Source organism: Amblyomma mixtum, chromosome 2 (assembly GCF_055824585.1).
Source record: "Amblyomma mixtum isolate Tamu chromosome 2, ASM5582458v1, whole genome shotgun sequence".
Lineage (NCBI taxonomy): Eukaryota > Metazoa > Arthropoda > Arachnida > Ixodida > Ixodidae > Amblyomma > Amblyomma mixtum.
Window position 1 is genome coordinate 79,239,968 of NC_143013.1, and position 14,461 is coordinate 79,254,428.

Here is a 14,461-nt window from a genome sequence, read left to right on the forward strand (position 1 = left end):
GGTGCCATTTTGTTTTCTGCGATACATAAGCAGTCCCAACACAGCGGAGACTTAGAAGATGGTGAGAAAACATAATAAACAGAAAAGGGCTAACAAGAGAATATGGGGTACCTACAAATTTTTGAGTGAAATGAACTGCACAGAACAACAAAAAATGCCAATAAATGTTTTACTTCACGCTTCTTCTGTAAGCCTAAGAGCCAGCCCTGAAAATACACCTACTCACTCACTCTATGCTCAGTAAACCATTACACAGGGTTTCTCACATATCTGAGACTAAGCATTCCCAGCATGGAGGAATGAAACTGAAAGAATATGAATGATGCCAGCCTACCACATTGCATTTTCATTTGTTAACCAGTTAATCAGTAAGGCTGGCTAATTAACTTTTGATTTGTTGCAAGCACACAAAACACTTTAATCAAATATATAGAGCATAAAAAGAAACTCCGAATGACATATTGTCTGGTGAACTAGCTTTGTTTGGAATTTTTTTTTATAAAATCCCATAAGGGTTGCGAGGTTATAACCAAAAACTCATGCCAACAACTATTGGTGGCTTAGACGTCCAATAGCAACAGCTATCGCATGCGCCCTAGCACAGCCAGTATTGCATGTCCATAGATGCTTATGCTGCACATGTTTTTGCTAGCATACGCTATGTTCAGAGCATGGAAAAGTGAAATTTACAACAAATCTAATACCCCTGTCACACGGGCACTTTCGATGCTCATTGAACTCGATCTGCATCGAGAGTTTCGAGCACGCTTGAAACATCCGGTGCTACACGGGCATTTTCAATGCTCCTCGAGAAGTTTCCCTCATGTGTGTTAGGTGGCGCCAAATGTTCCTCCAACAACCATAACAAGGTGATGTCCGGCAGCACTGTGCAGTCGGGGGCAGCAGCAGCCAAATCCGTAGCCGGACCGTGCGACACACCTCTGTACCTCTGCTGTTGTGCGATGGAACCCGAGGATACGCAACGCCTCCACGATTTCTGCGTAGACTACGGCGTTTCTCTTCTGGCACCGAAAATTATCTAGGCGGTCTAGCCAGCAGTCGATGAGAGCGGCTGTCTCGCGCTCGCTCCACAGTTTGCGCGTCGACGAGCAGGAGGACGCCATCTTTGTTGTTTACACTGACGACGAAGTTTGGAGCGCGGTGTCGAGATTATTTATAAATATGTTTCCATATAAGCAGGCATAGTGCTTGAAAATGTTCTGTCTTGCATTTTAATCAATTACAACAACAACAGTTGTAGTTTTGTTTTGTTAACTAGTGTTTATTTTTATAGCTTCGTGAGAGCGAGAGTGCTTTCGATTGTGCTTGGAACCTCAAGCACTCTTGAGGGGCCGGCATCGAGTCAAGCAGGATCGAGCTTGATTGCGCTTGAAGGTGGCCGTGTGACAACCGTCAATATGCATTGAGTTCGATGAGCATTGACTCAATGAGGATCGAAAGTGCCCGTGTGACAGGGGTATAATCTGAAAATGTGACACTGCTAAACATCCATTGCTACACTCAGACTGACACACCTTTATAGTTCCAAACGAAACCTCCAACAAGAACACACAGAAGAGAAAAAATAGTCCTGTCTTACAAATCAACCACCCAAAATGCTACCTCAATTTTACCAACACAAAACTGCACCATTCTTTTGAAGTACTCGCTAAAGTTATGATTAGATCATGAAAGGTTAGTTATACTAGCTACATGGCCATGTTAACCAAATTATGTAAAGGCAGTACTTCTCCAAAAGGAAACAGGCAAGGTGTCACAAGCGTCTCCAAAATAAAGGGAGCTTAAAGGAGTTTCTAGCAAACAGGATATGCCAATCTGCCTTGAAGGATGAAGGGAGCACCCTTTGTCCCAGTGAGCACGCGCTATTATTAAACAGTTACCTAAATATGCTGAAACACAGCTATGTAAGGGTAAAAATAAAGAGCACTTATGTTGCATTAAGCCACATTTCTCATATGCTTTCAAGGAATATTCAGACTCATGACAGCAGCGAACTCGCTGCCTTCGAACAAATCGCTGAACCCCTCCCCATACAATTTGCCTTGCCCTAGTCTTAGTACGGAAAATGTTCTTTCTGTAATTATTTTCCTACTGCAAAGTCGTTTCATTCTTTTTTTTTTATATAACCGACATCGACACACATGGCATAGAACAAGTTTTTGTGGTCCTTCCAAGCTTATCTTAAAAGGAGCCTCCAGTACTTAGGCAAGTTCCATAGTTGTCATTTTCGTACCTTTGCCAAGTACCTGGACATAGATGACAGCATCTTCATCAATGTGTGATGGCATCACCAACAGCTGCTTCTCTTTAGGGAAGTCCCGGGCAGGCCACTTAAATAATGGCTTATCGTCTTGGATCACGAGAAAGTCAACCTCCTCGTCACTATCCTCAGAAGACAGTGAATCTGCAGAGTCTGCAACTTCATCATCTTCCTTCTTTTCACGGGCAAAAAACTGGTCCGCAGCCCCGTCTGAACAGTCTGCAGCCCAGTCCAACGGAGGCGCAGCACAGTCCGACAGAGGCGCAGCAGAGTTCGACTGAGGCGCAGCAGAGTCCGACGGAGGCGCAGCACAGTCCGACGGAGGCGCAGCACCGTCCGACTGAGGTGCAGCACCGTCCGACTGAGGCGCAGCACCGTCCGACTGAGGCGCAACAATGTCCGACTGAGGCGCAACAATGTCCGACTGAGGCACAGCACAGTCCGACGAAGACACAGCAACGTCCGACGAAGACACAGCAACGTCCGACGAAGACACAGCAACGTCTGATGGAGGTGTAGCACCGTCCGATGGAGGCGTAGCACCGTCCGATGGAGGCGTAGCACCGTCCGATGGAGGCGTAGCACCGTCCGATGGAGGCGTAGCACCGTCCGACTGAGGCGCAGCATTGTTCGAATGATCTGCAGCAATGTCCAACTTATCTGCAGCAGCATTTAACTGAGCTGCACTGCCATTTAACTGTGCTGCAGCTATTACTGTATCACCCAGTGCAGGACTAGAAGAAGACTCTTCAGAGCTGTTGGAAGGCGGCACGTCTCGCTGTTCAACATTTTCACTTCTTTCAACCTCTGCCGCTGGTGTATCAAGGGCTGCTGGCTTATTATGAGCAGATTCATCAGGTACACAAAGGCTTTCCACATCTCGTGATTCTGGTTCCTCACGGCTGGCAAGTGTTGGATTATCTGCAATGTTCTCGGTCGGTGCAGGCTTGTCAGCTGTGCATGACGTGCTGTCGAGAGGAACCTCTGGTTCTCTTGGAGACACTGCCTGCTCTGCAGGTTTCTCTCTCTTGGCGCTGCTCCTGCGAATGAAGCCAAAGCCTGCATCCTTGAGTATCTGCCTGACACTGGGGTACTCTTTCCTGATTGGCTCCAAGGCACCGACCTCGGGGATTTCCTCAATCATGATGTCGACTGGAAGAGAGCCTCCGACCTCTTCCCCCATCTGCACCATGAAGATCCTGTTCTTCGTGAAAAATAGCTCTCCAAAGAACTCTTCCGCAGTCTTGGACCAGTTCCTGCTCCCACCAGCTGGGATCATGTCGGCCAGGTGGCAGCTTCTGGCAAACGGTGGTATCGCACTCAGAGATTCTGGTAACACAATGACCTCCCTCTTTGGCACAACCACCTCCTTGCCACTGTCGACTAGAAACACCTCCAGCTCCTCTTTTCCCACCATGACCACCTTGGCACGAGCTCGCTCAGTGTCGCACTTGACAGCGCACCAGTCGCCCACCTCCCAGTTTTCCTTGGAGTCCCCGCTGCTGCCTGTCATGTCCCAAGCACTTTGCAGGCGGGAGGTCAGGATCTCGAGGCTCTTCCTATCTTCCAGCTGCCGCAGGTAGAAAAGCTGAGGGGACTTCGGGTAGGTCACTTGCACTGGCACAAAATTCTCCCTTGGACGCTCGAGGGAAGGCTCCTTCTCAGGCTTGGCAAGGTGCACTTCCAGTGCAGCCATCAGCGCAGTGGCCGAGTCCTTGCCTGCGGAGTGGCTGGGCGGCAGTACCGGTGGTGGTGCGGAGCTTTGAAGAGTGGCAGCCAGTCGTTTCCGGCGCTTACTTGCTGCCTTGGTTTCTTCGTAAACTTCGACAATTGAGCTCTTTTGCTGGACAAGCAGGTGAGCTTTTAAGGTGGGCACTTGCTCCATTAGGGACCTGTGAAAGGGCAAAACACTACGTCAGTCAACCACACAGTACGGCAACTTTCAAGCTAGGGGGAGTACTGGTTTATGGTTTATGGGGGTTCAACGTCCCAAAGCAACTGAGGCTATGAGGGACTCCGCAGTGAAGGTCTCCGGAAATTTCGACCACCTGGGGTTCTTTAACGTGCACCGACATCGCACAGTACACGGGCCTCTAGACGTAACTACAAGAACAGTCACTTCACTCTCTACAAATAAAAATAAAATACATAAATGAATGAAAATGAAAAGGGCATCACAAGGGATGATGAAAGCAAAAAAAAAAGTGTTTAAAGGAACACATGAGGCCATCTTAAAAGCTCTCATACAATTTCCTCAACGAAAACCTTATACCCCTGTCAAGCGGGCAAGTTAAGCGCACTTATGGGGAGTGCACTTCGGCATCCCGAGTGACACTTTGGGCTACGCGGTGCTAAACGGGAAAGCAAAGTGCACTCGTAGTAAAAAAAAATGGCGACAGAAAGTGAGCGAATTTCTGAACAGGACGTTGGAAAAGAAAAAAAAGACTAATAATATTTGATTGCTTAACGTGATAGCGCAAATAAAACGAGGTTCAACAGTTTTTAGCGATGAAAAAAAAAAGAAAATAGAAGAAAAGCCAAGACCAGCCAAGACTATCCAGAATTTTGACAACAAACAAGATGGCGGCAGGCACCGATGTTGCATCTGATCACGTTTACTTGTTTTGTTGCTTCGCTTGTAGCTATAACCAAGCCGTTTTTTTCTGAAAACAGTGTTATAGCACGTAAAATAAAGTTGCAAGTACTTTTTATGTACTATAAATTTTGTACCATTGGAACCGCTGGTGTCGAGGCTACGCACTCGACCAGCAAAGTGTGGTCCGTAAACGCACTCTCAGCGGAGTGCACTCTTCCGCGAGTGACACTCCACTTGCGCCGTTTAGATGCGGCGAAGTGTACTTACAGCGGAGTACACTTTCCTTAAGTGCACTTAACTTGCCCGCTTGACAGGGGTATTACTGTAGCTTCATTGTTAAGAGGCACTACAAAGAGGTGCCAAGACAACTAGGGAAGAACGTTCAAAACTTCTAGCCCCTCCCCAGGGGGAAAAAAAAAATTGGCAATAGCCATGAACAACCCCTCCCCTTCCCAAACACCCCTCTCACATGCCTGGACCACAGGGCCACCAATGGCACATTGTCAGTGGTCAGAAGAGAAGCATGTTGTCCATAAGACAAGACTTCAGCGAGTTTTTTTTTTTTTTTTTTATCCTGAAAGACAAACTTCAGCTATCCCTAAGATAACAACTTAATCTTGGGAAATCTCAAGATCTTCCCAATGGTTTGTGACAAATTAGAACAAAAAGACCCACTATCACACCCCGGCTATTTCTGCTTCTTCTACATCCCACACAAGTAAAACAAAAATGTAGTTTTCTGCATTCGTCAGATATTTGCCACGCCTTTCCTGAGCTGAAGAGGTGTGCTTGTAATGCCCCTTTCTACAGCTTGTGTATATGAGCAAGTGATTAAGGAACAGCGTAAGCCTTGCATCATTAATAGCAAACTGCATGAGAGCAAGAAACTATCTCAAGCCCTCTGAAGAAATCTTTTTGTCACAGTGCAGAATTTGCACCACTTATTTCTTACCACACAATAAGTAGGAGAAAGCAGGTGCTTGCAAAATACAGGTAGCAACACGAACATTCAAAAGAACCAGCTGACTTAGTTTATGAATCAAAAATTAGTTATGACTACTTGGTTTATAACACTCGACTCGTCTATAAAAAAACCAAATACAGTAAGACCTCGTTGATGCGTTCCCGGTTCGTATGGTCAAAATCGCGTACATTTAAAATTTCAACAAACTGTGGTTGTATGATAAGTTTATTGACCAACCGCACATGTTAAAAACATACAAGTGGGCCGAACGTGAGGGCATGCGACATGAAAAGCTGAATGCAGCGGCAGTCAGCCGCCATGGTGGCTTCCCTGAAGTGCCGCAATGCAAGAAGGCGAAGCACAACCATGACGACCACCCTCATCAACACCACCACCACCACCAATAACACCAAAATAAAAACGGCGCGCTAGTATTCGAGAAAGCCGTTTTTGTGGGAACGGGACACGAAGAGAATAAACGCTGAGTTTTCTCCGCGGGTGTATAAAGGCAAGGGGGAGAAGCATCTACGAACTACAGCGGTGCGCTTAGAAACGCTGCGACTGTCAACCGCCGCGGTGGCTTCCCCGCAATACTTTGGTGCAATGGAGCGAGGCATCGGAAAACGACGACGAAGATATTTTGGTTACTTTCCTCACTGCCGTCAAAGGGCCGGATGCATTACGAAGTTTCCGCGCTTAAGACAGCGCGAATGCAGCATGAATTCTGCAAGTACTAGAAAAGGATCTGTTGAGATCTTGTGCCTAGAATTGTGAATCTACATTTTTACGAAGTGAAATTATCGATAACTGTCTTTGTACATCACTCATTCAACAGTTACATGTCTCAAAATTAGCCAGTTTGTATCACGCGTTTTCCCGGATAACAAGTTTTTGCCGCAGTTTCTTAAAAAATGTATCAACGAGGTTTTACTGCCTATCCCTAGTCTCGTGCATTGGTAGCCCATCAGCACCCATTCAAATATTCTGCAATGCTAGAGGCGTGCGAATACACTTCCTGAATAAGCTTCCCATATTTCTCCGCAGCATTCTATTCTCTAAGATTTATAACTGTAGGCAGAAATATAAATTTGCAAAATGTCATCATAGTCACACTAAAGCAGAGTCACACTAGTCTTAGTCACACTAAAGCAGAGAATGACTGAAGACGTGAGAAAGAAGCAGCAGCCCTTCCTTAATTTAAGAGGAATGTTCAGAGTACAGCACTGCATAGGCCTCATACTCGGGACTCCATCTTGGCTCGAGCCCGACGTTCGAAAGCCTGAGCCCGGCCCATGCCTAGCCCAGGCCCGCTAAATTCCAATAAACTATTAATAAACGCTGATTTTATCACACCACTTAACTCCAAACCTTTTTTTTAATGACAAGACTCTGATTTATTGACAAATAGTTGTGACAGCAACCCGGCAGTGAGGAAGGCAGTGAAAAGGGCTTCCAAAGAAAACTGTTCATTGGGCAGACTGCGCTCACAAAGAACTGAACGACTCGGCAGCAACGATAGCAACAAGCGTGCTCGGTGGTCGCCAAACAGAATGCCTGCCGCTCTTGGCCACGCTCAGTTTAAAACTAGCAAGAAGCCATTGTGGTAACGTGCCAAAGCAACTACCAGGGTGTCGAACCGGCATTTTTTCGGGTTCGGTTCCGGTTCGGGTTCACGCCTTTCGGGTTCAGTTCCGGGTTCGGCTCCAGAGGGCCATTCCGTTCCGGTTCGAACCGGTTCGGACCGTCCCGAACCGGTTCAAACGGGTTCAAACGGGTTCAGGACAAAAAAAAATAGAACGCAGATGAGTTTCAGTCAATTTGCTATGCGTTTTCTTTTTTCTGGCACATCGGTATAAAAAAAATGCAAAGATTTGTTTACGAGAACATAAAACTGTGCCAGTTCGTAAGGGTTCATGCTTAAGAAGCGCAGTAAACAGGACAAACGGAAGACTGGAGACGACACAGACGCTGACTAACAACAGGTTATTACATTTTCGGAAAAGTATATGAAGGCGCAGGACACAGTGAACAATCCAAAAAAACAGAACAACAAAGATTAAAAATAAAACAAATATACTGCGCATGCACATCAATGTCGAGTCATGACATCTGTTTCAACGAAATTCGAAGACTATCTTCCATAGTAGACAGCACTCCCCTATCTCCTGGACCTCACACAGTTGCCAAGAAAGTCAGACTCCTTATCTACGAAGTTGATGGATGGTGAACAAGCACGCTCATCTGCTTCCTTCCTGATCATAAAGGCCTCCACCATCTCGCTACCAATTCGATCAGGGTGAATAAGCAGGAGACTTGTCTTTCTAAGTGGGGAAGCAATGAGCATTTGTTCGAGCATCACAGATGGGGGGAAAAAGTAGCGGTGTCGTACAACTTGGCTTTGCATTGCAGCGAGTGCAACAATTGATTCCCCCAGTAGATAAGACAAGTGTCCTGTTTAATAACCCTGTTTGCATATGTAGGGAGTTGGTCGAGGCCTATGTGATCCGGAAGGAAGCAGATGAGTGTGTTGCTTCACCATCTATCAGTTTGGTAGATAAGGAGTCAGGCTTTTTTGGCAATTGGGTGAGGTACAGGGGATAGGGGAGTGCCGTCTACTATGGAAGATAGTCTTCGAATTTCACCGCCGCGGTGGCTCAGTGGTTACAGCGTTCGGCTGCGGACCCGAAAGACGCGAGTTCGATCCCGGCCGCGGCGGTCGAATTTCGATGAAGGCGAAATTCTAGAGGCTTGTGTACTGTGCGATGTCAGTGCACCTCAAAGAACCCCAGGTGGTCGAAATTTCCGCAGCCCTTCACTACGGTGTTTCGCATAGCCAGAGTCACTTTGGGACGTTAAAATCCAATAAACCAAACCAAAGAAATTGGCAACCTGTTTGTTTGCGACCTTGAGCTGCAACATTCTTGCAAGTGCAGCATTGTGCGAGGAAGAAGATATACTTGCACTACACCGAATGTTTGCGACTTTTCTTGGGGCGCTATGAAAGGCAACGTTTGCGTCAACAGAATTTTTTGCGCCCTTGATTGAGTGATAAAGAGTGGTTAATCTGGCATGCACCATTTGTCCACCAAATTGTTTCAGGCATTTATTTTCAAAACTACAAACAACTCCTTTCTGGCAGCTATGCTTAATAGGCGACTAAGTTCTTGCCTGTCTTTTCTGGACGTGCTGGCGAGAAAACTTTGTGTTGATTCATTCGGTTTTCTCACTCTTCGCTTTCACTTACCTGTACGGCCTCTCCACAAGGCAGATGACAAGTGTTGCGATCGGCCATTACTTCCTCTACTCATACATCTGCAGCCCTGCCTGGACTTTCTTGATACCAGTGTATTAAAGCGAATTCCGCGGATGTGCAGCTAGACGAGCCCACTTTAACGGCCGCAGATATAACGAACCCTCGTTTATTACGAGCGGATGCGGGGCTACCGTCAAAATATGCATTTCCATTATTCATATATGCATAATGGAAATTTGTCGGAGATGCAACGAACAAGTCTGGCCGCACCACGCGGCTATAGCGAACGAGGAGGCGCGGTAAACTACCCTCGAAGTTGAAGAGGTCGTGCTTCCACTAAGCACGCAGATGAAAAAGTGTCTCTCAACCGGAAAGAACATGTCGACCCAGAAGTGCAATTAAAAGGCGGCACTGCCCTGCGCAGCGCTAACCGCAAACTCTAGCGTCTGGTAACAATGTAAACGATAAATTAAACACGGTAACGATATGCTATAACTCTCTATTGAAATAGTAAGTAACCGCCGGCCAAACCCGCGTCGATGGCCTACGAGGGCAATCATTGCCTACGCGTTCGCAGGCTCGGCAAAGCATCCCGTATGGAAGAAGCGCGGTGTGCGTGAGACGGGGGCATCGTCGAAAGCGAAGCTACTGACCATGGTCGCGGATCAACTAAAAACGTTGAAATCCTGGCTTGTTGGTTCATATTTCGAAGCAATAGCGCAAACAGGACAAGGGACCAAGGACGAGTAGACACACAGCGCTGTGTGTGTCTACTCGTCCTTGGTCCCTTGTCCTGTTCGCGCTATTGCTCCGAAGGATCAACTAAAAGCAGTGATTGATAATTCTGAAATCCTTGCTGGCCATGGCGGTCAAGTGGTATGCATAGCCTGCCCAGTTGTCTCCATCTTTTGCGCCGCTACCATGTGCAGGCATTGTCACACAGCGGACAGTGCAACGGATGCATTCTGCGCCACAAGCGCTGCGCTAGTTCGTCGCTGCATCATCCCATGCAGGAACGACAGAAGAAGCTCGCAAACACGCGTGACCAGACTACTGCAGATTTCTGGCAGCCATGCCATGATCCATAGCCATGCAGATGTTTTCTCGGATAACTACGTTCCTGCCGACCACACAATCGCAGAAGTGCATGCTCTGACAGAGACGTTGAACACCATGGGCGAGTTCTCCCTACTGCCAGGAATCTCATTTATGGGGCCGACCTGCCACCAACTGCCATGCACATCTCATTCATGATTAGTTATACCCTGTCCCTAAATTTGATAGCTGGCAGCAAGGTCTCGACGAGGATTAAATGACCGCCCTAGATAGCTTGGAAAGAGCCGCGACAGGCTCTGCTTTGCACAAGCAGGCACGAATAACGCAGTTTTATAAGAAATAGACGCCATTTTTAGTGGTCTTAGTGTTTATGGCTGTTGTACGAAGAATCCACTTGCTACGAACATCAGATATAACGAACGGAAGCCGCGTCACCGTCAGGCTCGTTATAAATGGGCTCAACTGTAGTTTCAATCTGCCACAAAGGGTCAGAAAGGTTCCAAATATTCCATGCAACAACCATAAAAAGAAGCCTACAAGATAGCCGAATAGCCTAAAGCATCTGTAAAGAGAGTTTTCTGTTGCGCCGCCATTGGTACGAATCCCACTCGGAGTCAGAGGATATAGAGTATACAAACCCTGTTAGTTGTTCTTTTTACTGCGTTAGCACTATAGCCTGCTTTCCCAAAAATAACCGCGCTGTGTGTGTGTGTGTGTGTGTGTGTGTGTGTGTGTGTGTGTGTGTGTGTGTGTGTGTGTGTGTGTGTGTGTGTGCGCGCGTGTGTGTGTGTGTGTGTGTGTGTGCGTGCGCGCGTGTGTGTGTGTGTGTGTGTGTGCGTGCGTGTGTGTGTGTGTGTGCGCAGCCTCCATCCTTGATGCGCACTCCGGTAGGCGCACATTCGGGCATTCACTGGTAAAAATGCACCTTCAAAAACTTTCACTCATCTTTCTACCCCCATCACCCACCTGTACCCGATATAGCCGAGGCAGATTGTTGTGAAGGCTCAACGTATTCAGTCGCCCAAGCGTTGTACGAAAAAAACGCCAACACTCATAAGCCAATCGTGTCAGACACTACGAATGGGAAGTATGACAGCGAGAAGTAGATATAAGTCGCCAGACAGAGAATTTAAGATCGAGCAGTGAGAGAACAGCGGATGGAGCCGCGCGCGGGCGACTGGCAGCAATTTTTTCTTAGAAGCAGAACGATTTCAGCGAATAGGGATAACGAAATCACTTCATCGCAGTTACATTTAATCGCAGTAGTATCTTTCTGGGCGTAATCACTATCGCATGCAAGCGAGCGCATATATTTGCGCATTGCCCTTTTGAGTATTCGGTATTTAATTTTTTTCTTATTAGTACATCTCCACCGTTGCCAAGAACCCGCCTTTCGTTGCTTATTTCCGTCGCGCACAAACAAGAATATACGGATTCTAAAAACAAAACAAGCTGCACCAATTTATACATCCTTCTTTTGGTAATAATAGTAGGAATATCTCGGGTTTAATGTGTCGAGTAGACATTGTGGCTATAGGATGGACCGTGTAGTGGAGGGCTCCATATTATCGAGGACCAGCTGGGGATTTTCGGCGTGCGAGGAAGCACGCTGGTCTTTGTATTTTTGGAATCAGCAGCCGAGCTCCACAGCCATTCAGCCTTTTTTTTTCTTTGTTGAGCTACATCGTGAGGGGTGTTATTTAGAACCTGCTGTTTGAGATAATGAGCGCCTACAAAAGTAAATGTTGCACTACCCACTGCGGTGGCTCAGTGGTTAGGGCGCTCGGTTACTTATTCAGTGTACGCCTACTGCGCCTGTTTCTGATATTTCCTTCACTCCCACCTTCCTCCCTTCCTTACGGCGCGGTTCAGGTGTCCATCAAGAAATGAGACAGTTACTGCGCCATTTCCTTTACTCAAAAACCACCGTCACAACGTTGTTGGATCCTCGCGCTAATATTTCATCTATTTGTGGGAAATGACCCAAAGAAAAGGAAGGCATTCTTAATCGGTGCTTAAATGACTGTAGACACCCAGTTTTATTGCGTGTTTTCTTCTTTCAAATTACGCCACAGATATTAGAATACATGGACCACCGTGTGGTATTCGCCTACTGCCACTAAATAATTTAGAAAACAATTTTTTCTCCCATGCTGTTCCACTTTGATCAACCAAATGATGGTTGTTACATGATTTCAACTTTAGGTCCAGTGAGGCACGAGAAAACTAATAGAAACGCTGATACGTTGTTTTGACTCACTATAGCACTTAAATCAGCCAGCTTCAAGACCTATAGTTACAACGAACAACGTATCAGCAGTTATGTTGCCGTTTTATTGCACCTCACGCGACTTAATTTCCTCTACACGTCACAGCCATCGTTATGTTGGTGAAACCGAAACAGGGTCATGAAGAAATTGAAATATAAATTATTTATTGTGTGTTGGTGAAATACCACGCCATGCTCCGTGTACACCAACGTCTAACACATCGTTTGAAAGAAGAAAGCCCGCAAGCAAAAAATTTGGTGTCTTTAATACTTTACTGAGTTAGAGCAGTCCTAACATTTTGATTAAAGATTTACGCAAATATGTAAAAGGGGAGGAGTAATAACTCAAGATTTCACATAAACCTGACGCACAAAGAATTGGCGGTAGTACATTGCAGAAGCGTCAATTAGACTTTTTCCCAGGCACCAGACTTCCTGTAAGTTTGCTGTCGCATATACTGGGTACCATTTTCGCACTTCCCAGCGCAGACAGCTACGGGAGGGTAAATCTACGCACTAGATCATCTCATTTTGTCCGAAAACAAGAAGTATGCCGAGATGAAAAAAAGTGGCGCCGAACCGGGTTCCGAACCGGTTCGGAACGGTTCCTTTGAATCGTTCCGGTTCGGGTTCAGTTCCAAGATGGCGAAAAATTTATGGGTTCGGTTCGGTTCCGGTTCCGGGCGAAAATTCGGGTTCGGTTCCGGTTTAGGGTTCGGGTTCGGTTCCGGTTCGACACCCTGGCAACTACAACAATCTGTAATAAAGTGGAAGCAGCTGGGCGTGAATGCAATCATTCAAGATAAGCCTGGTCAACATCCTGCGCCACCGATAAAACAGGGTGCCGGCAACTTTGGGCATGAACAAACAGTACAAAGATTTGTGAGAATATAAAAATCTGGCATGTGAGAATTCGAAATAACTGCAATAACTGCCATCAGCTGGCAGTTGGCACGGTCCGGACGTAGGCGACGCTGCATACTGTCACGAGCCAACCAACTTCTGCATTTACGCACCACCAAGCATGCCCAGGAGAATCGGTGGCCAAGGCGCGCGCACAATAAGGATGACTGGCTGCTCTTTCCATGCGTGTGCCTGGTGCCGCCTAATCTCGCCGGCTCCCGGCAGCTGCACTTCGTGAAGCGTGACAGTCACGCGCTCCGTTTCCCTCCAAGTGTGAAACAGCCTGTACATTTCACCTTCCTTGGTGCACCAGGACGGTGCGACGCGATGATATGCCGCGTGGTGCAGCACCTCGTTTTCTGACCCGTTAGCATCCAGCAGTCGTGGCGGCCACATTGCCCTCAGGTTGCCGTCAATGCATTGCTTTCATGAAGGCCTAGCATTGCCATGCATGATGACTGTCGATTCCACAAGGAAACGGCAAGTTAATCGATAGAAGTGTGAAATGCCGCAACTAGTAAATGCTGCCTGGAATTCATGATTGCTGGCTGTTAGTTCGCATCAAAAAAAAAAAGAAATTATGTTATTTCCAAATATTTTTAGGGATCGAATACTTAGAATACTTAAAGTGCAGTTCGCAAACAATTTCGAATGTTCCGACACTCCTACGTGAGCCAGCAATTGGCGACATATACTGGGCGGAAAAATTGCGGCATGCTTGCCTGGCTTTTTCGGCACAAGCTGGTGCACTTTCAGCCTATATATTTCTTTCAGCGCAGCATGGCGCACAAAATCACCTTTGTGTCAAAATGGCGCAATCGACGCAGCTGCCCCATCCCTGAACAGTGGTAAACTGCCATTCATGATATAGGAGTATGTGCCAAATGCACTCCACCTTGTTCTTCTTCTAGTTACTTCACTCATTGTCCAGATACCATGTGGTCACTACCTGCCTTAAAGGTGCACTGAAGAGGAATCTGAACTAGTCTTTTTGCCGCGGAAACTCAATCTACACGTTCCTAGCATTCTCAGAAACTGCGACTTATTGCCCTGTGTGGCCGATTTCCCTAATTAAATCGAATTAACGACCGGCTCCCACCTTATTTTTTTAATTCTGCCTCGTACGGTGGGCGGAGTCG

The 14,461-nt window shown here is 46.8% G+C and overlaps 1 protein-coding gene across 1 annotated transcript in view; it reads right to left on the minus strand.

Annotated features, from left to right (window-relative positions):
• Positions 1-14,461, minus strand: part of LOC149359840 (uncharacterized) — an 89,300-nt gene that overhangs the window by 20,558 nt on the left and 54,281 nt on the right. The window contains exon 26 of the mRNA XM_089571945.1: positions 2,255-4,173. Within this exon, the coding sequence (XP_089428071.1) occupies positions 2,255-4,173 (1,919 nt within the window). The remainder of the gene's footprint in view (positions 1-2,254; positions 4,174-14,461) is intronic.